This window comes from Melozone crissalis, unplaced genomic scaffold (assembly GCF_028551555.1).
Source record: "Melozone crissalis strain CALT ecotype California unplaced genomic scaffold, PUWL_Pcris_2 ptg000041l_1, whole genome shotgun sequence".
Lineage (NCBI taxonomy): Eukaryota > Metazoa > Chordata > Aves > Passeriformes > Passerellidae > Melozone > Melozone crissalis.
The window spans coordinates 11,279,266-11,304,192 of NW_026535819.1; the positions used below are offsets into that span (position 1 = coordinate 11,279,266).

A 24,927-nucleotide genomic window follows, 5' to 3' on the forward strand; every position below is an offset into this window, starting at 1 on the left:
CTCCTCCCGAGGGACAGCTCCCATCTCTGCTCTGTGACAGGGACAGGAGCCAGGGCACGGCTGGGGCTGGGCCAGGGCAGCTCAGGCTGGAGCTCAGGGCAAGGCTCTGCCCCCAGAGGGTGCTGGCACTGCCCAGGCTGCCCAGGGAATGGGCACGGCCCCGAGGCTGCCAGAGCTCCAGGAGCCTTTGGGCAGCGCTGCCAGGGGTGCCCAGGCTGGGGCTGCTGGGGGGGCTGGGCAGGGACAGGGGCTGGGCTGGGGGATCCTGGGAGTCCCTTCCACCTCAGGGGATATTCTGTGATTCGATTAAAATCCCTAAACTGCATCAGAATCGCCCAGAAATTTACGCAGTCGCAGTAAAGGCATGAAAAGCTGCTCCTGCCCTCGTCATTTCTGAAGCGAGAGGGCACAAAGTTAACGCTCCCCAGGCGGATTTTTCTGGGGTCTTTCCATGACAAAGCGCAGGATGAGTGGACAGAGCCCGGTCACGGTGATGATCCAGGCATTGCTCGGAAATCAGGTGCCGGGACGGCCAGGGGGTTTGCATTTGTCATCTGTCACCGCAGCGCGCCTGGCCCCGGCTCCCAGGGAACAGGAGACAGCAGCTCCGGAGGTGGGACATTGGCGGGGTGCAAGGCTTTCTCCTCGGGCCGTGTGCTGGAGCCGGGCTGTCGCAACAGCAGGACTGGGAGCAGCCCCATGGTCCCGTCCCGCGGCGGGCGTTCCGAGCAAGCCTTTCCTGTCCCTTTGGGAACAGCACGTCCTGCTGCCAGGTCACGGTCATTTCAGGAAATGCAGACAGGATTTTTCTTCGATAGATGACACCACCACGTTTTCCATGCCGGTGTTCGCAGACCGGCTGTGCTGGGAAAAGGGCTGTTGCAGTGCAATGGGTGAAGCGGGAGCTGTGCCCGTGCCGCTCCCGGTGCCGGCACACGCAGGAATGCACCGTCCCCGGCTCCCTGACAGGGAGCATCCCGCCCTGACGGTGCCTGAGCAGCACCTGGCCTCTTGCCAAGGGCTCGGTGTCCCGGAGCCCGCCGTGGCCCTGCCGAGCCCTTCACTTCGACCCGCTCCTCTCCGGCCCCGTTTTCGCATCCAGGCTCCCGGGAGAGTCACCGTGGCCGCTGTGTCACTGCTCTGACGGCGAGGATTTCCCCGGCCCCGGGTGAATTCCCCGCAGCGAGAACCCGCCCATCTCCGGCCCGCCGGCGCAGCGGGCGGTAAAACCCCGGAGCCCCGCGCCGGAGCCGGGCTGGGGGGGGCAGGCAGGCTGGGGATCCCGGGTGACAAATCTCGCTGCTGTGACCTTTTGCCGAACAAGTTCCTCTGCGAAAAGCACCTCGCCGTGACCTCAGTGCGGACTGCGCCGCGCGTTTCCCTCACACGGCATTTTTCCTGCTACCGCCGTCCGGCCGTCTCCGTCCTGCCGCCGCCCATCCTTCCCGACCGCTGGCCTCCACCTGTCCCCCGAGCCGCGCCACGGGACGCGAGGTGGCCATGACACTCTGTGCGCAGGTAGGCGAGGGCCCACGGGTACATAAAATGGCCAAAAGTGACTTTAAAACAATTCTGCCAGGTGCACGCTCCGGGCCATTTCCAAGGGACCAGGGGCTGCTCACCTATGGAGTGCAGCGGGAGATGGCTGTCTCCGATGGGACCGCGGGTGGGTCACGTTGAGCACCACTGTCCGTCTTTTTCCCCCTCCAGCAAATGCAGTGGATGCGTGAGGGGGGGTCCCAGGGGATGGATGGGAAGCCCCTGGGATGGACGAGGGCACCCAGGAGGTCCTAGGAGGCGGATGAGGTGGGCTCAGGGGAGGGATGAGGGAACCCAGCGGGTAGATGAGTAGTCCTGGGGGAGTGTGAGGGTGTCCCAGGGATCTGGGCTCTTTCCCAGCAGGGTCGCCTGAAGCAGGGATATGACAGGGGACAGTGGAAAGTCAGCGAGGAGTGGTGCTGGGGAAGTGACAGAGGACGGGGTAAGGGAGTGACTGAGGAGCTGAGGGGAGGTGACTGAGGGGGTGACAGTGGGGGTGGCAGGGGGCATAACTGGGTGTGACAGTGGGGTGGTGACAGATATTGATGTGAGGGTATTGGGGGGGCAGACGTGGGTGGCGGTGGGGTGGTTGTCGGAGTCGGGATGTCGGGGATGCAGGGATGGGTGATGGTGTGTTGGGGGCATTGGGGGTGCAGAGGTGGGTGTTGTTGGGTGGTCGAGGGTGTCGGTGTGGAGGTGTTGGGAGTACAAGGCTGGGTGGTGCTGTTGGGGGTGTCGGGGGCCGGCCCGTCCCCGTGGGCGGGGCCGTTCCCGTGGGCGGGGCCGTTCCCGTGGGCGGGGCCGCTCCCGGGCAGTGGGTGGGGCCCGCGCTCGCCACACGTGTCCGGGGGCGGGGCCTGGTGGGGCTTCCGGTGCGGGCGCGCAGCGAGGGCCGGTGAGTGCGGGGCCCTCAGGGAGCGGCGGGCTCGGGCCTCGCTCCGCTTGGAGCCCGGCCCGGCAGAGCCCTCCTGGCCGCGGGTAGTCCGGGCCACACGGGGGCAGCCCTGGGCTCTTCTCCGCTTCGCGGTGTCTCTGCTCGTGGGGGCTCCTCCCGGAGACGGGCTCGGGGCGTTCAGCCTGGAGAAGAGAAGGCTTCGGGGCGACCTCAGTTCAGAGCCCTTTCCAGTGCCTGAAGGGGCTCCAGGAGAGCTGGAGAGGACTGGGGACAAGGACATGGAATGACAGGACAAGGGGGAGCAGCTTCCCACTGCCAGAGGGCAGGGATGGGTGGGATATTGGGGATATTGGGAATTGGGAATTGTTCCCTGGCAGGGTGGGCAGGCCCTGGCACAGGGTGCCCAGAGCAGCTGTGGCTGCCCCTGGATCCCTGGCAGTGCCCAAGGCCAGGCTGGGAGCAGCCTGGGACAGTGGGAGGTGTCCCTGCCATGGCAGGGGTGGAATAAGATGAGCTTTAAAGTCCCTTCCCATCCAAACCAGGGGACTCCACGAGTGTGCTCCTTAAGTGTTTTAGGTGCCTGTAGCATGTAGTCACAGGGAATGAAGGTATGAGATGCATAAGCAGCTAAAACAAAAGCATTTTATTCTTTGCCTTCTTTCCAATTTGCTCGTGCCTCTTGTGTCCTCATTTTCCATCCCTCTGGGGAACCCTTTGTGCCTGATTGGGCGCCACCACTAAACCTGGGCTCCACTGTGTGCCCAGCTTCCTCCCAGGAACATGCCAGCCTAGCTGCCTCTGGGCAGAGTTTTGGTCCCTCCTGACAGCTGACAAGCTGAGGCTGTGCTGGCCAACAGGGTTTTGGTGAACTGAGTTTATTCTATTTATTTCTTACCACCTTTAAGACAGTTTTTTACCTTATTTAAAGCAAAAAGTCTTGATATCTCTAAACAGGCTGGATTTCAGTCAGCTCAGACAGGGAGATTTGTTAGGTCTGTCCTTCATGTCTCTGTGTTCTGGATTTAGTTCTTAAATTCAAGTTTCCTCCCATATTTGGGAGATGAAGGCAGGGTTTTAGGGTGGTTTACATCAGTATGTTTACTTGTGTTGGAGGACAGTCTAATAATCTGGGATAACACAGTTTATATGACAAATCACCCCCCTGGAATTATAATCAGTTGAAGAAAATGCTTTTATTTTCAGTCTCTGGAGATACAGCCAGAACTTTTCGTTCACATGGCAGCAGCAAACTCTTCTCCACCTGGTTCTCTGGATCTAAACCAGCCTGGGTTTGCAAAGGAGATCCTGGGAACTAAACTGGAGGTCAAATACCTGTGCTCCGATTGCAAGAACATCCTGAGGCGGCCGTTCCAGGCGCAGTGCGGCCATCGCTACTGCTCCTACTGCCTGAAGAGAATCATCAGGTAACTGCTGGGCCTCCAGTGCCAAGGCACAATATTTGAAAAGGCATTTTCAAGAACAAAAGCAGAGAGAAGTCTTGTTTGCAGAGCCTTCTCACCAAGGGAGCTGTGTTCAATCATTGAGATTCAGCATAGTCTCTTCTCTAAGGGAATGTGTAATCTCTGACTTGCCTTTGTTGATGCTTCAAAGTTCTCTTTTCCAGAATCCCCTGCACTGTTTTTGCCATTGAGGAGGCAGTCCAGGTCTATCACCTATTTCCTTCATCACAGTCATAAAGTCATCATTTCACTGTTGTGTCAAAATGGGAGAGGTTTAAGCACAAGCTGGCCTCCAGAGAAGTCTTTTTGTGTTCTGCCTTACTCTTACATTTGTCTGAGGAAAGCCTAATAGAATGTTTAATTGGCAGAAGAAAGAAATTAGAAAGAGGCATCAACAATACACACAAGCAAAGACTCAATGTGTTGCTTTAAAAATAAGAAAACACTGTCATTTCATAAAGTTACCAGAAGTCAATTTATTGTTAAATCTTTTTTTCAATTTTTTTTTGTCATTGTGTTTGATTATTATTTTTCTGTCTGATAGTGCTGGACCTCAAAAGTGTGCCAGCTGTATCCAGGAAGGAATATACGAAGAAGGAATTTCTATTTTGGAAACAAGCTCGGTAAGGAAAAATACATTGAAGAAAACCTAACAGAACACTGGTGTCAGTAATACCAGTTACAGTTTTTGCTTAAAACATGAGCTCTGAGAACTCCTTATTCGTAGGAACCCTTTTCTTCACCTCTGAGAAGGTGATTACTGCGTTGGACTCCTCGTGCTGAAATCCAGGTCACGTGTGTGTAGTGGTGCCCTACTTAAAGCTGTCACAGAGATTTGGTTGCTGTTAACACACCTCTGAGGGTTGATGGAGCAACTGGTCTGGGAGGAGTTTTCAGAAAGAATTCAAAGTCCTGATCCAAACTGCAGTGCCTCAGTGATATTTGTGGTCTGCTTGTTTTGCCATTCCAGGCTTTCCCAGACAATGCAGCGCGGCGGGAGGTGGAGAGTCTGCCTGCTGTCTGCATCAACAGCGGCTGCACCTGGAAGGGAACCATCAAAGAGTACGAGGTACAGGCCAAAGCAAGGCTTGGCACATCTGTATCCTTCTTCCCTCTGCTTTTGGGGAAGGCTCAGGGTGTTGTCTGTGCTTGTTGACAGTGGGGGAAAGTTGTCAAATCCCTGCACTTCACTGTCAGCTGGAGAGGTTCCCTGAATGAGGATTTGTGTGCCCTGCTGAGGGCACAGGCTGGACTGAGATCAGTTCAGATTTGCTTGTGATCACAGGGATTTGCTTGTGAGCATGTTCCTTCCGTGATGGGAACCACCTGCTCTCCTTGCAGCTCTTTTCTGCTATACAAGACTGTCAAGAAATTGCTGTGCCGTTAAATGGTTGTGAATTTCTCTGCATTATGTGAACCTAAAACTCTTCAGACTCCATCAGCTCACAGCAAATGACCTGATCCCGTTTCAGCTGTCTCCAAAGCTACCAGGACAGTGGGACTGGATGTTGGGTACTGTCACCCATCACCCCAAACTGTTCTGGGACACAAGGCTGCTGGGACAGGATGGTTTTTTCATCTCATTTCTCTTCGAGGAGCCCACTAGCTTTTTAATCCAGATTTTAGTTGTGGCTGGGGGTGCTTGGTCTGTAGTGTGTGACTGTATGTGAAGCTTTTGGCTCCTGGAGGACAATTTTGTCATCCCTCTTGGAATGGCAGAACCACCATGCAGGAGGCCTGAGATAAGAGGAATTCATTTTATTTCTCTCTAACACTCACTCCAGATTAAGATCATAGCCTGGTGGTTCACAGAGCTTTGACAGTGACTGAGATGTGTTTCAGAAGCAGGTTTTACCTTGGTCTGTCCAGGCTAACATTGGGATTCTCCTGACATTGCAAAGTGGAAGGAAGAAGCAACAGCTGTGCATCAGGCCTGAGCATTCTGCCCAGACTGTGCCTCTGCCTGTTGGCTGAGAGATGCTTCTGCAGCTCTGCTTCCTTGTCCTGCTGTCTGAGCCTTTTGCTGCGTGCTCAAAGTTTAGTCCAAGAGATGAGGATGTTGGTGCTAAATGGTTCTGCTGCTGTGAACCCCCATTTGTACATCTGTGAGAGGCTCATGGTGTGGATGTGGGACTGAAGAAGTGTCAGGTGAAAAGCTTAACACTACCACAGCACAGAGTTTGGGGATTGCCAGTCCAGGAACGGGGTACCCTGGTACTGAGGTTTCAGGTTCAGGCTGTGCTGGTGGTGTCTGCAGATTGTTTGCTCCATGCTTTAATTTCTGCTGGTGCCCAGAGGTCTGATATCTCCTGCAATGATTGTAGTGAGCTCATCTTCATTAGACTAAACCAGATTATCTGTCAGCAACTTCCAGTGCTGATTGTGCTGTGGCTGATGAGCTGTGCTGAACTTTTTCTTCTGGTTTTAAGAAAAGTCTTAACATGTTCTTGCAGAGCTCAGCAAAAATCTTCTGCTGCCCAAAGTTCTGCCTATGTATTCTGACAAGTGTTTGAGTGCTTGAGCCTGGCCAGAGCTCCCTCTGGGAGTTCAGAAGGGCAGCAAGCTGTCCTGGGATCAGGGCTGCAGAAGCATGTGATGCCCCAGAACCTTGCACACTGCTGATGAAAAGCTCCCATATGGATGAGCCTGTGCCTTGTTTTCACTCTCCACTTGATCTTCCCAAATCCCAGTTTGGCGTTTGCTGGGACAAAGGATGATTGATGGATGTGTGGCCCTGGCGTGCGTGGGCTGTGGGGCTGGGGCATCTGTGATATCTTCCCTGCCAGGGGTTTTATGAGTCTGGGGGAGTCCTGTGTGGTAGAAGGGGTGTGAGGGTTTGGAGCAGTGCTGGCTGTTTCCTCTCAGGGGCTGACTCACCTCTCTTGCCTGCCCTGGTGGCATTGAGCCTAAGGAAGGAGGTTATTTTGTGCCCTCTCAGGAAAAGCTGGCTCCTTCCTAGGAACTGGTGGGAGGAGGCAAGGTCTGGCTTGTGTTATCTCCTCTCACATGCCTGCCAAAGAGCTGTGGCATTTAATCAGGACTGGCTGTCCCCATGCTGCCAAAGCCATGTGTGTCACTGAAGAGGGCTGGGAAAGGAGGGTGGCTGTGTTAGCCCAGAGCCTTGTGATGCCTTGGGCTAAGGTTAAACCCAGCCTGCAGGGCCACAGGGCAGAGCTGCCTGCTGCAGAGGAGCTGCATCCGTAGCTGTGCTGTGGGTAACGTCCTGAAGCAGCTCAGCACTCCCACTCTGGAAAGTACCTCAGAGCTATTTCTGAGAGGACATGGAAAGTCCCTCAGAGTGAATTCACTGTTTGCTAATTTTAAAATCGTGTGTTGTGCTGAGAGAGGCTGCTCTCCCCTTGCAAACTTCTGATTTGCTAATCTTATCAGGGGAACAGGGGAAACATGTTCTGCAGCTGGAAAGCTTAAACCTCAAGAAAAGGAGTAAAGTGGATTTCAGTTTTGCTTTCTGTGCAGACTAAAGTTTGGCTCTCAAAGGAAAATGCAAAACTGAGTGAGTGCTGTTTGCTTGGACATGACTTGCACTCTGCTTCAAGCTGTGTGGACTGTATGAAATATTTAAGTCTGGATTTATGGCTGCATTTTTCAGAGTCTGTAAATATTTTGTGGCATTTGGATAAAGTAGTTTGGGGTGGGGGGCTGAAGGGTTTTTCCTTTTAGTAGTGACCTTTTTTCCTGATAAGTCTGTCTGCATCTACATTTCGAAAATCAGGCTGTGGGCATGAGCCTTTAGATTCAAGAGCAAAGTCTGAGAAGGGCTGCGGAAACTAAACTCAGCCCATTAAAGCAAAAGGAAAAATCTCAAAAACAGTCCCAGTGATATCCAGGAGAGGGAGTTTGTGGTTCCTCAGCTCTGGTGTGTTCCTCCCACCCTACAGTTCCTCTAGCTGTCCATGTCCCTCTCCTGTTTATCAGCATACTGTTGTCAGTTTTCATACACCTTTTATGATTGCCTTTCATCCCACCAGTTCCCTTCCTGTGTCCTCCCCCCAGGACTGGGATGGGAGGAGGGGGCTGAGGAGGGGGGTACATGGGGTCAGCTTTGGCATTCCCCTTGGTTACCCCAGACAGGGAATTTAATGCAGCTCTCTTCTTCTGGAAGCAGAATTAACTGAGGCATAAGGAAATTGTCTAAGTTTAGGAAGTTTTTAAGTTTTAAAACTTAAAATTAACTTTTAAGCTTAAACATGACGTCGGTGTTTAAACTAAGTTTTGTGGGGCTCAGATCAGCTCAGCTCCTGAGGCCAGGCAACAGTCAGGTGTGGGAACAAGCTGGCTTAATCCGTGCTGGAGGGAACGTGCTTTCCTCGAGTTTGTTGCTGTCATTTTGATTTTAGAAAGTTCTTTGTAAGTGGAACCTGGAAGGCTGCAGAAGGTGCAAAACTCTGATTCCAAGCGATGTTACTCAAAAGTCTGTGGTGTCAGAAAGGATGTCTGCAGCCCCTTCTGGGCCATGGGGCTTCCTGGCTCCAGAAGAACAGGATAACCAGGCACTCCTTTCTGCCCACTGTTCATACTCAGGAGATGCTGTGGAGCCCCTGCCATGCCTTACCCAGGGAAAGCTCTCTCTTCACGAGGGCTGCTGGGGCCCTGAGCGTGTCGTGCCCCTCCTTCCCAGCTGTAACCCCGCAGTGCCCCAACAGGTTTTGGTGGTGATTTTCAGCTGAGGCTGAAACTTCATCTTCAGGGTTTTGCACATTGGTTAGAGGAGAGCTGTTGGTCTTTGCAGCTCGTTCACCTGTCTCCTGCTCCACAAAGTTGTTCCTCTGGGTGTTGTATCATTGTTGTCTGTGTGGGGTACAACACTTGAGGTGCTGTGGCAGGAGCATTTGGTGCTCTGTAGCAGGGTGACCAGCCTTCTCTTTAAAACCCAGTGCAGCATTTATTGGCTTCTTCTGAAGGTTTTGGCTCCAAATTCTGGGCTGATGGTGAAGTGCAGTTTGCAGCTAGCTCCAGCAGGACCAGACAATTTTCTGGTGAGAGAATCCCTGACCTTGCACATGGATGTGACCAAAAGGACCTTCTGCTTTTGGAAAAGGGATCAGACACACCTATACCTTCCAGAGCCAGAGCTGAGGCCCACAAGCACACCCCAGCCACAGTGCCCACAGTAGCTGGTGTAGCTGGCTGCCCAGTCACCAGCGATTTCCTGTCCAAACCATGGTGGGAGGCAGAGCCATGGCGAGTGCCAGAGAGCGTGTGTGGGAGGGAATTGGAAAGCCCCGGCTGCGGAGGGTCTGCTCTTCACTTCTGAAACCAGCTCAGCCTTCTTGTGGTGACCCAAAACTTAATGGTTTTGACATCTGCTCCTTGGAGAATGAAAAACTGTAAGTCACGAGGTTTGAAGTGGAGGGGAGTGCTAAGTGTGGTTCATATGGCTCTACGCTGTGAGGAAACCCCTCACCAGGAATGCCAGTGGGGGAATTGTGGAGGGATTTGGAAAAAGCATCCTGGAGTGTACCACCACTTCATGCTTGTTCATAGTTGAAAGCAACCAGGAGTGGCAGAACCTATTTTTAAAAATTACAGAAAACCTGCTACTACTTCAAATGCATTTTGTGCTTTCCTCTGTTCTAAGAAATCACTCTTGCCTTCACACTTGTCTTCAGTGCCTGACACACTGCCTTGGTGTCCCTCTGCCAGCAATCCCCAAATCAAACCTCTGTCTGATCAGCCCTAACAGTTGATGAACAAAACTTCAACACTGAAAACAAGTGGGTCTGCCCTGGGTCTGAACAGAGGCTTGAGCCAGGCCCACAGGAAACCCCACAAGGCTTCTTCTGCCTTTTGTCCTCACTCAGGTGGGCACCAGGGCACTGAGAGCAGTGAGGGTGTGCTGGGTTCTCAAGCCCTCGCTGCCTGCCCAGCTGGAGCCAACAGAACCTAGTGATGCAAACTTCATCTTTGGTTTTGACAGTTTCTTTGAAATGCTGCCAAGTGAACTTGCTTGGATCTGTCAACAGCATGTCCCAGTAAGGGAGGAGTTTGTGTCTGGCACCAGCCTGTGTGATGGTCTCAGAAAGCTCCCATTCCCATTTGGCACTGGGAATTACAGACTGGGTTCCTGCTTTTCCAGCCTTGTGTTGCTGGGCTCCGTGCAGAAGCACAAGGGCTGGGTGTGTGGTCACCCTGTGCCTGGTAGCCTGGCTCACCTGTATGGGGAAAGGTTCAAGCAAGCCTGGCATAGAACCAGCTTAGGACTTCTCTGGCAGGAGGAGCTGCAGCACAGAAGGACATGGGGACTTCAGAGGAGCAGGGCATCCCAAAGCATCTGTCTTGTGTGGCACATTTCCATCTTGCAGGCTCTGGAGCCCCTGGGAAACTGACAGAGGCGCACGAAGCAACCGATGCTTCTTAGCACAAAGGATTCAGGTTCCCTCCAAATTCTCTCTTTTATACTGGAGACTCATTTTCAGTGTTTTCTCTACAATTTCATGGCCCCACCTTTTCCTTGTAGCCAGGTTAGTGTGTCCAAGAAGCCAAGTGCTGCGCGTGGCAATGCTGGGGCTGGAGACCACCCAAGCCCTCATAGCCCCGTGTCATGGCAGCTGGCTTTCCTCTGCCATCCTGGCAGTTTTGTTTCCTTCTAGTCCTTGCAGTAACCTGCTTGTGGTTACTGTTGCTGTGCTCAGAGGAGACTGATGGAGTGACTTTCCAAGACCCGGGGATTTTGCAGGGGAGCTGCAGCGTGCAGCTCGCTCTGAGCCCGTCCTGCTGTCCCTTGTCCCTCTGCCAGCCCTGCCCTTTGCTGTGGCCTTTCCACGGGCTCTGGCAGAGGTATCTCACCGGAGCTGCTTCAGCAGTGGCATTTCCCAGCTGCCTGCCTTGTCCCTTGGCTGGAGGGGGAGCCCAGTGTCATGCTGATGGATTCCTAGCATGGTTACAAGACCTCAGATAAAAAACTGGACCTGTGTGGATGTGGCAGGTTATGAGCAGAGTAGCCTGACAGCAGGGGCATGTCCTGTCCACCAGAGTATGGAGATAATGATTTCCATCAGCAACCACTTCCAAAGTTGAAATTGAATTTAGGGATGCCCTGAGGTGAAATGGTGATCAGATTAAAGTGCAGTTTTCCCTCTTGGCTGAGGGAGAAGTAGGGGAGCAACTCACCCTGGCATTGTATAGAACCAGAGAATTTCCCAAGCTGGAAGTGATGCACAAGGATCATGCAGTCCATTTCCTGGCCCTGCACAAGACACCAGCAGCCCCCCCAGCAGCCCCACCCTGGGCACCCCTGGCAGCGCTGCCCAAAGGCTCCTGGAGCTCTGGCAGCCTCGGGGCCGTGCCCATTCCCTGGGCAGTGCCAGCACCCTCTGGGGGAAGAACCTTTTCCTAATACCCATTCTAACCTCATCCTGACACAACTCCAGCCATTCCCTTGAGTCCTGTCACTGGCACACAGAGCAGAGATCAGAGCTGCCCCTCATGAGGAAGCTTCAGAGCACAGTGAGATCTGCTCTCAGCCTCCTTAGGAATGATCACTGTGTGCTCCAGGGATCAGCTGCCCTTACCAAAACCCACTTTTCCCTCTGTATGCCTTCACTCCCCTGCACAGCTGCAATGCAAGAGTGCTGCCCTTGCTGGCCGGGATGAAACAGCCTCATCCTGCTGCCGGAGTGTCCAGAGAGAAACTTTGTCTGCAAATACTGCAAATTTAAATCATATACAGCTTTTCTGCTTTCCTGATACTGAGGTGGGGGATTCCCAGTACCCACGGGCAGCTCCATTTGCTAGTAGGCCTGCAGGCAGAGAGGAGAGCTCAGCACCTTTGAGCAGCCTGGAGAAGAGAAGGCTCTGGGGAAACCTCCCTGCAGCCTGTAAGTGCTTAAAGGGGGCTTGAAAAAGATGTAGAGAGACATTTTACATGGACAGATAGTGACAGGAAAAGGGGGAGCAGTTTTAAGCTAAAAGAGGAGATATTTAGATTAGATGTTAAGAGGAAATTCTTCCCTGTGAGGGTGGTGAGGCCCATGCACAGGTTGCCCGGAGCAGCTGTGGCTGCCCCATCCCTTGGAAGTGTCCAAGGCCAGGTTGGATGGGACTTGGAATGACCTGGGATAGTGGAAGGTGTCCCTGCCCACAGTAGTGGGGTGGAATGAAATGGGCTTTAAGGTCCCTTCTAACCCAAACCATTCAATTATTCTGTGGTTCTGATTTGCCTCACACACAGTCCCTGACTGTGATCCTCTCCATTGCCCTGGTCCTCCCATGGGCAGCGGTGTCTGATTTTCTAACCTTTCTGGTGAGCTCCCAGAGAATGACATGTCTGATGGTGGTGGGTGATGGGCAGGCTGCTGTGGGGTTGTGTCCCTGTTTATTATTAGGGAAGGAAATTGATCAATCAGCGGCTTTGGTTGTAATTCGGTGGGAAGAACCGGGTGTTGCTGAAGGCTGTTAACTCTGCCCCATTTGATTTTCCTGCTCCTGCTGTTGGATGCTGCAGGCTGGTGTGTGCCTTGCTGGGTGAGCCATTGTCTTCCAGCTCCACTTGAATTCTTCCATGGCTCTCTGATCCCTGTCCAGCTTGATTTCCATTCTGGTTTCCCTCTGCGAGAGTGCCTGCTCTTGCCTAGTCCCACGCCCAGCCATGGATGGCTTTCTAGAGCTCCCAAAAACTTTCCAAGCAAGTGCCTGGATGTGAGTGTGAGTGGTGCTTATCCCTGTAGCAGAAGCTACAGCTATGGGTTTGGGAAAGATATAAACAGGAGGATTGCCCCATTGCAGAGGGAGTGGAGTGTGGCGGATCAGGCTCAAGTGCCAGCCCCTGCTCTTGGCTCCAGGGTGGGTTGGATTTCTTCCAGGAGTGATACCATCTATCTGTGTTGTGACACCCACGTGGGACAGGAGGAACAGGGGTTTCCAGAAGAACCTGAAACTGTTTATACAGAAATGTTTGGATCTGCGCTGGCTGAAGCCTTTGGTGTCTTTAACTATTTACATACACAGCAGTTGCTCTTTGAGCTCCTTCCCATGCTGCAGGCAGGGCTGCCCATTCTTGGCTGTTACGTCATGGTGCAGAGGGGAATCAGGATGGAGGATAAATGCTGGGAGGGTGGGGGGTGTGGTAGTTTCACACCCACATGTTGGCATGGGAGACCATAAGTTTAAAATACTCCTTTTTAAAATAGTTGCCTCTGCAGTGAAATTTCCTTCTTTCAGCCAGACCATCTGTTCTGCCAGTGCTTTGTGGTTCATGGGGTAGATGTTACTGGGTGTTTCTAGAACATGAGAGCAGTAGGTGGGTAGGAAAAAGGGCTCACTCCCTCTGAGTGAGTGGGATAAAGGCAGGCACTTGGCCTCCTCCTCCGCAGGCAGCAGTGCCCTCCAAACCCCTCTGGCTGGCCAGTCATCTCTCCAGGGACACACAGTGAAACTCTCAGCTTAAGTTACTCACTTAAAGCATAAAAAGGAGAGAGTGACCAAGAAGCCGGGGTGGAGTTACTGCTGGTTTCACTTTTCACTTCCTGATGTGTGACACGGTGAGGTTTGTGCGTGTTCCCCTAGAAGGTAACAGAGATTCATTGTGACCAAGTTTTCCACAATCTGGGTTCAGATGGCTGCATTAGAAATGCTCCTGGTTAGATTATTTTTCTGTCCCTACCATGGCAGGAGACTTCAGTGCTCTTGTATTTTAATTTGAGTTTTGATCTGCATGTTCATGGTGTTTCCAATGCCTTGTTTCAACTGGTGGATGTAGAACAAGAAGGTTTAAGCAGCGTGGAAATGGTACAGAAGCAGTGGCATGTTCCAGCATTCCATTTAGCCAGCACTGTTGCCAAAGACTCTACTGAGGACAGAGGATCACGTTGCCCTGATCGTTTGTTCAACCTCTCTGGCCATCATCCAACCCTGAGTCTGGCTGCAGAGGCAATTGCTTGTGTGCAGGGACTGGTAAATTAAACAGTTTAAAAACAGTGTGCAGCTGTTTTCTTTCTGCTTGAAAAATGGTATTGTAGTTCAAATGTGAAGATACAATCAGACAGCTCAGCCCGGCATGTGATGAGCTGTCATGGGGCCTATGCCTCAGCTGACTGAAAACCATTACAGTGGAAAAAAGACCCAAATTATCCTGCTGAGGCAGTGGCTCACTCCACTCAACCTGCATCAACGTGTCTTCTCCTGGCAGAGCCATTAATGGAGTTTCCCATTGATTATCTTGGCCATCAAAGCAATAATTTGAATTTTTTAAAAATCATTGTAGCATCTTTTAAATAGAGGTTGGGTGCTACATAGGCATCCAAAATTGGGGTAGCCTGGAGGTCACACAATGAGTCAGCAGCTCAGAGGGATCAGCATGACTAAGGTCTGAGTGTAGGTTGGTAAATCCAGTGTTCATCTGTAATAAGGCATAAATCCAGCCCCTTGGGATTGTGCCCATCACAGAACCTCCATGAACCTTTTATCTGAGGACAAATATCTCCTGTATGTTCCTTCACAGGCTCATGATGAAGTCTGCCCTGAATTCCCGCTGACTTGTGAAGGCTGTGGGAAGAAGATTCCCAGGGAGAAGGTATCCATCCATCTGGCTCTGTGCTGTGGGGTATTTGGTGTCCTGATGGGCTGAGTTTGGCATTCTGGCAGCAGGGAGGAACAGAGTCCATTAGGAAATGAAGTGGGGAAAACAGCTGAGTGGCAGCTGTTAATGTGGATGTGAGTTTTCCATAGGATAGGTGTGAGGTAATGTGGCTCAGGGGCGCTCGCAGGTCAGTGTTGGTGCTGCCACTGGCACTGGCACCTCCCTTGGGACCATGTATGGGGACAGAGCCTCTGTGGGAAAATTCACTTATGGGTTTATCTTCTGCATAGAGCAACTGCATCAACTACTGCTGCAATTTTGGAAACAGAGCCCATGTCCAGCTATATTAATTGATATCAAAGTACTGATCTAATAGAATTCATGTCTATAGAATTTCCAGGCTGCTGGCTCCTGGAGCAAGGCTCAAGAGTCTGAAAAATTCAAGTTTTGAGAAACATTTTCAAAAAGCACATTCATCTGAAACCATCTTGCCTTCTACAGGAAAATATTTTTAGTAGCAGTGTTGGAAAAAGCCCTTTAGCAGGGCAGGGGAACAGAGGCAGCAAAAAGAGGAGCAAAAGAGTTCTTCCAAATGGGCAGCATAAGGAGGGGCTAGGGGTGGGGGTACAGCCCACCTTATCTGCAGTCTGGGGTTTGGGGTACAGCCCAGCTTCTCTGCAGGTGGGAGCTGAAGCCCTGCAGGAAGCCACCTCATGGGGTCCCCCATGGGTGATCTACTCTGTGTTTAAATATTAACTCCCATGTTTATTTCTCCAAACTCTTGTTGATTATTTGCTGCCATGTTAACTCTGAGTAACCTGACTTATTACACAAGCCACATGGATCTAGAAGTCTTTAAAAAAGTGGTTTAAAATCAGTTTTAATTGACATCTGTTGTAGCAGATGTAGGAGTTAAGTGGGGAGGGAATATGGTGGTGTTCAGAACAGAGCTCTGGTATCTGATGGTGAGAGGTGCACTAAACCCAAGCTGAAGCTGTGACTGTGCTCGTTGGATTAATCATGTGCTGTGTGGGAACCTGAACGAGTCATCTCAGTGCTGAGGGGTTAGTGGCACCTGTCAGCAGAAATGTAATGATGGGATGGAGGTAAAAATACCAACCTGTAGCACGTCCTTACCAGAGTTGTGTGAAGTGCCCAAAATGAATGTGCCCTTGTTTCATGGGCTTATTGCCCGTGCTTCCCATTCCTCAGCCCTCAGGGAAGCTCATTATTCTGCATCCACAGCTTGATCCTGTACCCATTGCTTTTTCACTCTTGCATGTGCAGGTGAGCAGTGAGACCTCCCAGCCATCAAGAGAAGGAGAAATTGGGCTTCCTTCAGGTGTCAGGGCTGTATTTGCATTCCGGTGAAAGTCACACCTGATGGCAGGCAGAGCCCAGGTTTAGTGGGCACTGTGACAGTGATTAGCCATAGCTTGGGCATTCTTCAGCTTGGCTGTAGTTTCCCAAATGTCAGTGGGCTGGAAAGGGAGCACTAGGGACACATGAGATCTAACACTGCTCTCCTTCCTCCCTGTCTAGTTTCGGGACCATGTGAAGACGTGTGGCAGATCCAAAGTACCGTGCCGGTTCGAGGCTGTGGGCTGTGCTGAGGTGGTAAGGGCTCCTCTCTTGGGTTTCCCTGGGGCTTTTCAGTCCCAGCATTAGAGTTCCTGCAAACTGCTGTTGCCCAAACTGTCACATGTGTTACATCTGTTTTCCTTCAGGTATTTGATTAAACCCCTTGCACATGGAGCTTCACATCATCTGCTGTGCAGAATCTGCGCATCCCAGGAATTAAATTCCTGTGGGATGAAATCTCATTCTACTTTAAGAGCACCCTAAGTGCTTTGGGACTGTGGTGATTATGCTGCTTTCAGGGGGAGTGGCTTCACACTGCCAGAGGTCAGGTTTAGATGAGATTTTTAGAAAGAAATTGTTCCTTGTGAGGGTGGGAAGGCCCTGGCACAGGGTGCCCAGAGGAACTGTGGCTGTCCTGGGATCCCTTGGACAGGATGAGCTTTAAGGTCTCTTCACATCCAAGCAAGTGTGTAATAACTTGTGATTACAGTGATTCTGTAAGCAGAGTTCTGGGGCCAGGCCATTTCTCTATGTCACTTCGTTTTTGCAGGTCCTACTGGTTCAAATAAATCCCTCCTCCAGGAGGTTATGTGAGGCCTTGTCCTTTGTTGCTGTTAGGTACATCTGACAGAGCTTTTCTGGGAGGGGTTGGAGGAAGGCAGAGCAGACTAATACAGCTGGGGGAAGCGTTTAGTAACCCTCATTGTATGCGATTTGAAACATTTCTAAAACTAAACAAAAACCCAAACGACCCCCACCAAAACACATTTTTCCATTATTTCTTTATTTTTTCTCCCTGATAAATTGTAAATTTAAAGCTGATGTTGTGACCTGTGTTGTAGTGTGTTTTTATACTTTGTAATACTTTGAAGTAGTTTTGGTTTTGTATCCTCGTATTTTTCCCAAATGGTTTATCCCAAACTGTACCCCCTCCCTTTACCTGTGTAATCCCTCTCCCTGGATGAGATCACCCCCAAACCCCCGTCCTGGCTCTCTGTCAATCACTCAGCATTCCATCCCCTCCATCTAGAAGCTTCAGCCCAGGATGTTGAGCGATCAGCCAGAGGCCAGGGGTCAGCCCCCCAAGCCTTGCCCCATATGCTGTCCTAAATGTCCATCCCCCAGTACCCATCCCTCAGGGTCACCTATTGGTCAGTAAATGTTCTCTACTTTGGGTTTCCGCCTCCTTTTAAATGTAGCCTTGGCACCTCTCCCGGGGCTCTCAGCAGGAGCCCCCTGAGATGCAGGAGCTCCTTCGAGACTCCTAGAATAAAACCTTGGATTAACCCCTGCTAAGAGCCGGCCCTTTATCTCCTACCGATGTCTCTCCTGCTGCAAAGGCACCAGCCCAGGTGCCCTCAGCACCCTCGGGGCACAGACAGTGTCTCCCCTCAGCACCCTCGGGGCACAGACAGTGTCTCCCTACTGCTGGCCATGCCGGGGCTGCCCCCGGTGTCTGGGGCTCGGAACTGGCCGGGGATCCTGAGAGGCTCCCAGAGGGACAGAGACAACCTGGATAGGAGGAATTTTTTCTGTGGATGGTGACAGTGTAGATTGCACATGCTGAATGGGGGATGTATTTCTCTTCGTGTAGGTGGAAAATGAAAAGCTCCCAGAACACGAAAGGAAGTGTTTGGCAGAGCATCTCTACTTGCTTCTGAGCTCTGTGCTCAGCCTCAAGACTGGTGCTGGGGACCTGAAGCCCCTTCCTGTCCCTTCCTCATCACAAAACAGTTCCCCACTTCTGGGAGCAAACTCACTGTGCTCGGAGTCGGAGCTCTCCCGGTCCGTAGAGCTCTTGGGAAGGTGTGAGGCCCTTGAGAGGAAAACAGCTACCTTTGAGAACATCGTCTGTGTGCTTAACCGGGAGGTGGAGAGAGTGTCCCTGACAGCTGAGGCCTACAGTCGCCAGCACCGGCTGGACCAGGAGAAAATCGAAACGCTGAGCAACAAGGTGTGTAACTGCTCACCTGGGTTCCCACACTCCCAGCAGAGGTTGTTTCCTGTTTCCTTTCTGTGTCATGAGCTAGCAGAGCTTCACCACTTGGTCCTGAAACTCCACAGATCTGAAGGCAGAACTAAAATACCCTGTGTGCCTGTGCCCAACCCTCAGCAGCTCCCTGGAAAAGCTGGGAATTTAACTGACCTGTCTAAAGCATCAGACCTCTGTTAATTATCAAACTGAGTGAGATACTGAGGGGTTCTTCCTCAGCACAGTTTTCTGACGAGAGCCAGAGCACCCAGAATTTCACTGTATCTCCTTGTGCTGCATATCACTGAATCTGTGGGGCTGCTCACCTTCCAGACTTTTCCAAATGAGTGCTGCCTTTGCCAAAGGAGTGCCATCAGTGCTGCTGCCTGCAGTGACAGGCTGGAGGTGTGAAGGAGCTGCCTCCACCAGTCTGCTCCAGCACAGTCCCTTGTGGAGGGCTCCTGGTGTTCCTGGCACCTGGAGCTGTGCAGTTTGTAGCGCATCTGTGCTCTCTGGGCAACTGATCTGCCGTGACCCTGTGTGAGCTGGCAGGGACAAACCCTCCAGAGGGTGTAGGTTCTTTTCTTTCTCAATTTAGTTTTGTCACAATGCTGAGTTATTGGGGATTTTTTCCCCATCCACACTTCTTGTGCTGCTCAGCCAATGGAGCAGCTCCTTGGAAGGAGTTTTACGTTGGCTACGGGAAAGTTCCCAGCTCAAGCACTAAGCTGTTTTGATGGATCTTCTCCAGAGAAGGAAGCTTCAGTGAATTGGCTTATGTTGCTCAGTTTCTCCCTCCCTGCTCCCTGTCCATTTTGGAGGTCTCTCCCTAAGGAGCCGTCCCAAGGGGCTGCCGGGGTCTCTCCCAGGCCCCAGGGCCTGCGTGTTTCTCACCTGCACCACGTGTCCCACTGAGCAGGTCCGGCAGCTGGAGAGGAGCATTGGGCTTAAAGACCTGGCCATGGCTGAGATGGAGGAGAAGATCCGCAACATGGAGGCTTCCACCTACGACGGGGTTTTCATCTGGAAGATAACGGAGTTTGCGCGGAAGCGTCAGGAGGCGATAACGGGCCGCTCGCCTGCCATCTTCTCTCCAGGTGCGCAAAGTCCCCAAAATCTTTTGCATCTCAGCTGCGTGTGGGTCTCGTGGCAGGACCTCTGCTTGGGAAATGCTGCCAGGCTGAGAAAAGAAATATTCCATGTGGAAGGGAGTGTTTTATCTTGGAGACTGAAGCATGCAGAGCAGTGCTGTTCCAAGAGGGAAGAGAGGGCTGAGAGGAGAGAGATGCAGGCTGTGGATGGGATGAGAAAGGGAATTGGCTGTAATTGTTTGGTTTGCATTAAATGTAAAGGCAAGGAAATACCAGCTGATATCTGTGTTAAAGAAAAGGAAGTGGCGATACTGCTTGCAGTGTTGTGAGGACAGAGTGCCACGGCGTTTGACAAAGGGCAAAATGTTGAGCTAAAAACAGCAAATTGTTCAAGGAAGGTTCATTCAGGGCCTGACCCAGGACAAGCCAGGATGAAGGCCATCAGTCTTGGGGGGGAAGGGGGAGGGCCTTACTGGCTTCTTGCTCTGCTGCTCACCTGGGCCAGAGAGAGCAGGATGCCCAGCTGCATGGTCCCTCTCCCTGGCTGCTCCCACCACTCTGGAGCCATCTTGCCTTCTGTTCTTCGATGGGTTTTACATTCCAAGGGTGATGAGAGTGCTGAGAAGGCCCAGAGGGCCCAGTGGGGATATTCTCCTTGGACTAACAAAGGGGTCATCTGTCCTGAGAGCCTTTGGGTAAAGCAGATGGGGAGGAAGGAGCAGAGGAAATGAGGGATGCAGTGACAAAGAGGGATGCAGTGACAAAGATCCGATCTCTTGCTCCTCACCCTGTGGAAGAGCACAGCGTCTCTGCTGTTCATAGTCTGCCTGTTGAGAAAAGCACCAAGTCCTGCAGTAAAATATTGGCTGTGACCCCTGATCTCTGCCTGTGCCCACTGAGCCTCACCCAGCCAGTCCCAGATGTGCTCTGTGCCACTGTGGGACGGTGACCTGTGGCAGGTCCCCTTCCAAGCTGTGACCCCACGCAGGTCTAGTGTCACAATACAGGCATTCCCAGGACTGCTGGGGAAGGAAGGTGCCTGAAATCCCATCCTGGCCATGCCCAAGCCATGCTGTGGGAATCCAAATGAGAATTAAAGTTCACTTGCTTGAGCCCCTGCCTGGATCAGAGGCATCAGCTCACAGTGGGGGTGCTGAGAGTGCTCTGCTCCCAGCCAGGTGCTTTATGGGGGGGGTTTGTTCCTGCTCATCAGTGTTGCTGCCATGAACCACAGCTCCTTCAGCCCTGAGGTGCAGGAGGATTGGCCCAGCTCTGGGGCAGATCTCCCCTGGCAGTGAGGGAATAGCCAGGGAACTGGTAACTGCTCTGTGCACAGCATCTGCCCAGGCCAGGGGCTGCACTTCCTGGCCTTGGGCTTTCCAGACCACCTCTGGTGCAGCCCAGACCTGACTTCTCCCAGATTCCAAACTTCAGAGCGCTCAGATTTCAGAGAGATCTGCTGTTGCTAGGCTGTGCTGCATTGGACCCTCACTGTGCCTGTTCCACTCTTCTCTAACAGCTTTCTACACCAGCAAGTACGGCTACAAGATGTGTCTGCGCGTGTACCTGAACGGGGACGGCACCGGCCGTGGCACCCACCTGTCCCTGTTTTTTGTGGTGATGAAGGGACCTAACGATGCGCTGCTGCGGTGGCCCTTTAACCAGAAGGTGGGTCTGGAGCAGAGCCCACTGTGCCCGTCCATGGCCTCTCTGGTTCAGCACCCACTCGAGTTTCTCAGCACTGCCACTCTGGGCCGCTTGGCAAGGCAGTATTGACTGCCCTGGGGGTTCCCCAGGCGTGCTGAGAGCAATGGCTGTGCTGTGGGGCAAGGGGGTGACATGGGCTGTTGGGAATCGCACAGAGCCTCTGCAAGGGTTGGGGGCAAGGGAAGGTTGTGGTGGCCTCAGAGCTTGGGGACTGTGGATGCTCATTCCCTGTCAGGAGCTCAGATCCCAGCTCTTGGGCACTGCAGGTTTGTGGAACACATGGAGGCGGAGTGAGCGGGCACAAGCAGATGCAGAGAGGACGACAGCCCTGGCTCAGGGAAATACCTGAGTGCAGTGTCAGTTCTGAGAGCAGAGTGTAGGTTTTCAGTCAGTCTGACAGACTTGTGCTGCCACAGGGAAGTTTCCAGCGACAGGCAGGATGTGGGGATGGGGAGGGTTTCTACAGGACGTTCCTGAGGTGATGTTCTCTGCTGGTCCCACTCAGAGGCATTTCTCTGATTTGCAGGTGCACAGGGTGGCTGTGGCTGCTGGTACCTGCATGCAGGTCACTGGGCTGGCCTTCCATGTGTCTTTTATTCAGCCACTCCCCTGTGCTTTCACCTTTCCCCACAGGTCACCCTGATGCTTCTGGACCAGAATAACCGGGAGCACATCATCGATGCCTTCCGCCCCGACGTGACGTCCTCGTCCTTCCAGCGCCCCGTCACGGAGATGAACATCGCCAGCGGCTGCCCCCTCTTCTGCCCCGTGTCCGTCATGGAAGCCAAGAACTCCTACGTGCGTGATGATGCCATCTTTATTAAAGCCATCGTTGATCTCACGGGCCTCTAACCCTGCTGACCTTGGAGCACTGAGCATGGAGCCAGCACTGCCCGGGGCATCTCCTGCTGTGCTGCACTTCAGGCGGGTCTGAGAGCAAGAGGGGGCACAGAGAGGGGAAAAGCCCTTCCTGAAAAGGGACCTTTGCTCTGAGTGGAAATGAGGTGTCTGATGGGAGCTCTCTTTCCTGAGAAGAGGGTTGGGTGGACGCTGGCAGGCTGTGGAATATGGAAGATTCCCTGCAGGGACTTGGATGTCTGAACTGCTGCTGTCTGGACTCCAATGGAAACCAGTGCAGCTCTTGCTCTACCAGTTTAGCCGACATCCACAGCTCTCTAGTAAAACAGCGGTTTGCCCTGCCTGAGCTCCACGTCCTGTGGATTTTGGCTCAGCTGTCTAGGATTTCCCTCTGAGATCTCCATGTTCCTGGAAGTTGTGGGGTGCCATGGCTCTGCACTGCTGGTTGCTCCACACCCCGGGAGACAAGGAGGGTGTGTGACAGCTGCAGTGCCAGCTGGGCAAGAGAGACACAGACTGGTTTGATGCCGTTGGTGTGTTAGGAGGGTGCTGAGCCCAGCTGCAGGGCAGGGGAGCCCTTAGTCCAGCCCTTGCTGGGTGTGTGCTGGAGTGTGGAATGGGGCAGGAGGTGCTGTTGCCCAGGAGGGACCATGGGGCAGCACCAGGGATGCCTGTGGTGAAGAAATGAATCTGCTGTGGAGATTGTCCCTCCTGTGCCAGGAGAGGAGGGTGGCACAGAGCTCGGTGTGCACCCTGGAAGCTCCAAGCCCTGCCCCTCTCTGCCCTGTGTTCTGAGCAGCACTGGGTGGGATGGGTGCTGTGCTGGGAGCTGTCTTTGCTCATAGGCAAAGACACAGAGAATTGGCTGCATTTCCATGGTGGGACAGCACCACCAGCCTTCCTCGGGCTCCTGCTGCTGTTGAGCTCCACATCCATCTGCGGCTGCACTGCCGTGTCTGTCTGGGCACTGCAGCCTTGGCCATGGGATGTGTGCTGTGTGCCCATGCAGGGGGCACTGCTGGCCAGCCCCTGCACTCTCACAGCGCCTGCAGTCACCAGCAGCAGGTCTCCCTCACTGTTCCTCCCCATCCCTGAGCTCAGGAGTCATGGGGCACCTGGTTCCAGGCGGCAGCACCTTGGAGCTCTTCCTCCACTTGGCCCCACGTTGAACCTGCAGCCACCTGGGTAGGATCTGGGGGCTGGAGAAGTGAAGCATGCTGTCCCCTTTCTGTCCCTGGGTTCCTTCCCTCTGGACAGCACAGGTTCAGCAACCATGAGAAGGTCTCAGTGTTAGTGGGGAAGAACTGGCTGCCACATCCCTGCATAGTGCCCTCTACAGCTTTGTTGTGGCCATGAGTAGCTCTGGATGGGCCCTGATCCAGGGTGAACTCGAAGCTTCTCATACCCCTGTCAGTGGCTGAATGTGCCACAGGAGATGTGTGGGTGACAGGAACCAGCTGTGAGCACCCTGCATTGATCAGGGGCCCTGGCTGGCGCTTGTGCTGCTGCTCAGGCAGTGAGGCTGGAACGGGTCACCCTCCTCAGTGGCTGCCAGGGATTGGCCCTCCACTGCCAGCAGCTCCTGCCAGGTGCCCAGCCCGGGTCTGATGGCTGCAGAGCCTGCCAGGCTTGTGGTCTGCTCACTCCTTGGCTCTGGCACAGCCACCCTGAGGGGTCCGGAACACCATCAGGCTCTACCCTGGCAGGGAGCCCTGCAAGGTCTGGCTGTCCCCCCATGTGCTGGCACAGCCCTGACCTACCCCTGGGGCTGTTTGGAATGTCCCTGCTGCTGCCCAGGAGCTCAGGGGCCTCCACCCTTCCTGACCTTGGAGCAGTGAGCGTGGAACCAGGAGCTCAGGGGTGCCCAGTGCCCTGCTGGCTGAGCTGCACCTCGGCCCAAGCTGAACCTCTTGCACCCAGGGCTGCTGTGCTGGCCAGGTGCTCTCCAGACAGGTGCTGGGGTGACCTGGGAGCCCCCTTTGGAATCGGTGCATGCAACCTCTCACATGTGTGTGTGCAGGGTCTGGGGACAGAGCCAGCCCCTGCTGCTGGGGGAGGGGGACAGAAGCTGGTGACAGCACAGCCTGAGGTGGGAGAGGGGTCACAGGACCCCTCCCTTTGTGAAGTCCCCTCCAGCCTGTCCCGAGGGACAGATCAAGCCCTGTGTTGCTGCTCTCACACTGTGCCTTACAAGGGAATCCAGGCTTGCAGAGCCCTGCTCCCATCTACAGCAGCTCCCCAGGGATGCTTGGAAAAGCCTGGGAAGGGACAGGAGAGTCAGCTCTGCTCACAGAATTGCTGGGAGTTGAGTGTTCTGTGGGGGGAGCTTGTTGTGTGTTGATCAGAATGTCTGCTCACGGGGTGCTGCCTCAGCGGGGCTGGGGGCTCTGCAGTGCCAGGAGGGGCTCACTGGGGCTGGGGGGTCTGGGCTGCTTTCAGGGTGGGAACTGGTGCTCCTGCCCCAGCACGTTTGGAAGGTCTGTGGGAGAGTCGGTGCTGCAGCAAAGCTCAGGCTGAGCCCTTCAGGCCACGGGAACACGGCCTGGCAGCCCCTCCTGCTGGGAGCCCTTTCCTCCCCACCCTCCTGGCACTGCTGATGCTGCCGGGCCTTTTTTGGCTCTCAGCAGCTCTGGAGCTGGCAGCAGGAGTTGTGCCCATGTGCTGCAGACAGGGGCCCAGCCCCTTCCTGGGCACAGCTCTGCCAGCCTGGGGGCACGTGCACAAACACTGGACACAAGCCACCGCTGGATTTTTGTGGTTTTGTTTTTCTTTTGACTGCACCATCTCAACACTGTGAACTAGGTTTTGTTTTTCTTGAGGGTGTAGTATGGTCAGAACCACTAATAAAAGCTGTTTGAACAGCATTGCTGTGTGAGCCAGGGGATCCTGGGCACAGCATGGGGGAGGATTGTGTCAGGGTAGGGGGGTTTCTGTGCTGGAGGATTATTTCTGTGCTGGGAACTCTCCCCAGCTCCTGCATCCCTGCAGGAGGATTCCCAAACAAGGAGGGAACAGGGGGATCTGCAATGGGAAGGGAAGGAGCTGGAGTCTGGCTGCTGGAGCTCCACTGGGCCAAAGCCATTGGGAGCCAGTGCAGCAGGGCTGGGCCAGTGGTTCCAGTGCTTCTGCTGCTGAGGCAAATCCAGCAGTCCTGTTCCTGGGTTGTAACAGCTCTGAGCTCCTCCAGAACAGGCTGCTTTTCCCTCACCACTGTTGGGAGCCCAGTGCCTGCAGGATGCCTGTTCCTGCCCCTCCCATGCTGCAGCACCAGCCCAGGGACTAAACCC

The 24,927-nt window shown here is 53.5% G+C and overlaps 1 protein-coding gene across 2 annotated transcripts; it reads left to right on the forward strand.

Moving 5' to 3' along the window:
* Positions 1-1,379: 1,379 nt before the first annotated feature.
* TRAF2 (TNF receptor associated factor 2) lies at positions 1,380-22,248 on the forward strand. Of its 2 annotated transcripts, none has more exons than XM_054283991.1 (10): positions 1,380-1,518; positions 3,638-3,858; positions 4,439-4,517; positions 4,865-4,963; positions 14,354-14,425; positions 15,974-16,048; positions 17,607-17,966; positions 18,904-19,081; positions 20,595-20,743; positions 21,416-22,248. In XM_054283991.1, the coding sequence occupies exons 1-10, from the start codon at positions 1,501-1,503 to the stop codon at positions 21,632-21,634; spliced, it is 1,470 nt and encodes a 489-aa protein (XP_054139966.1). In that variant the 5' UTR covers positions 1,380-1,500; the 3' UTR covers positions 21,635-22,248. The 2 variants fall into 2 exon arrangements, with proteins under 2 accessions (XP_054139966.1, XP_054139967.1); XM_054283992.1 differs by lacking the exon at positions 1,380-1,518 and adding an exon at positions 2,393-2,434.
* Positions 22,249-24,927: the final 2,679 nt, after the last annotated feature.

Excerpts from the sequence above, each read along its gene's own strand:
- TRAF2 (XM_054283991.1), top strand. Across the intron at positions 14,426-15,973 it reads AGAAGATTCCCAGGGAGAAG|TTTCGGGACCATGTGAAGAC; the intron begins GTATCCATCCAT and ends CTCCCTGTCTAG. Across the intron at positions 19,082-20,594 it reads GCCTGCCATCTTCTCTCCAG|CTTTCTACACCAGCAAGTAC; the intron begins GTGCGCAAAGTC and ends CTTCTCTAACAG.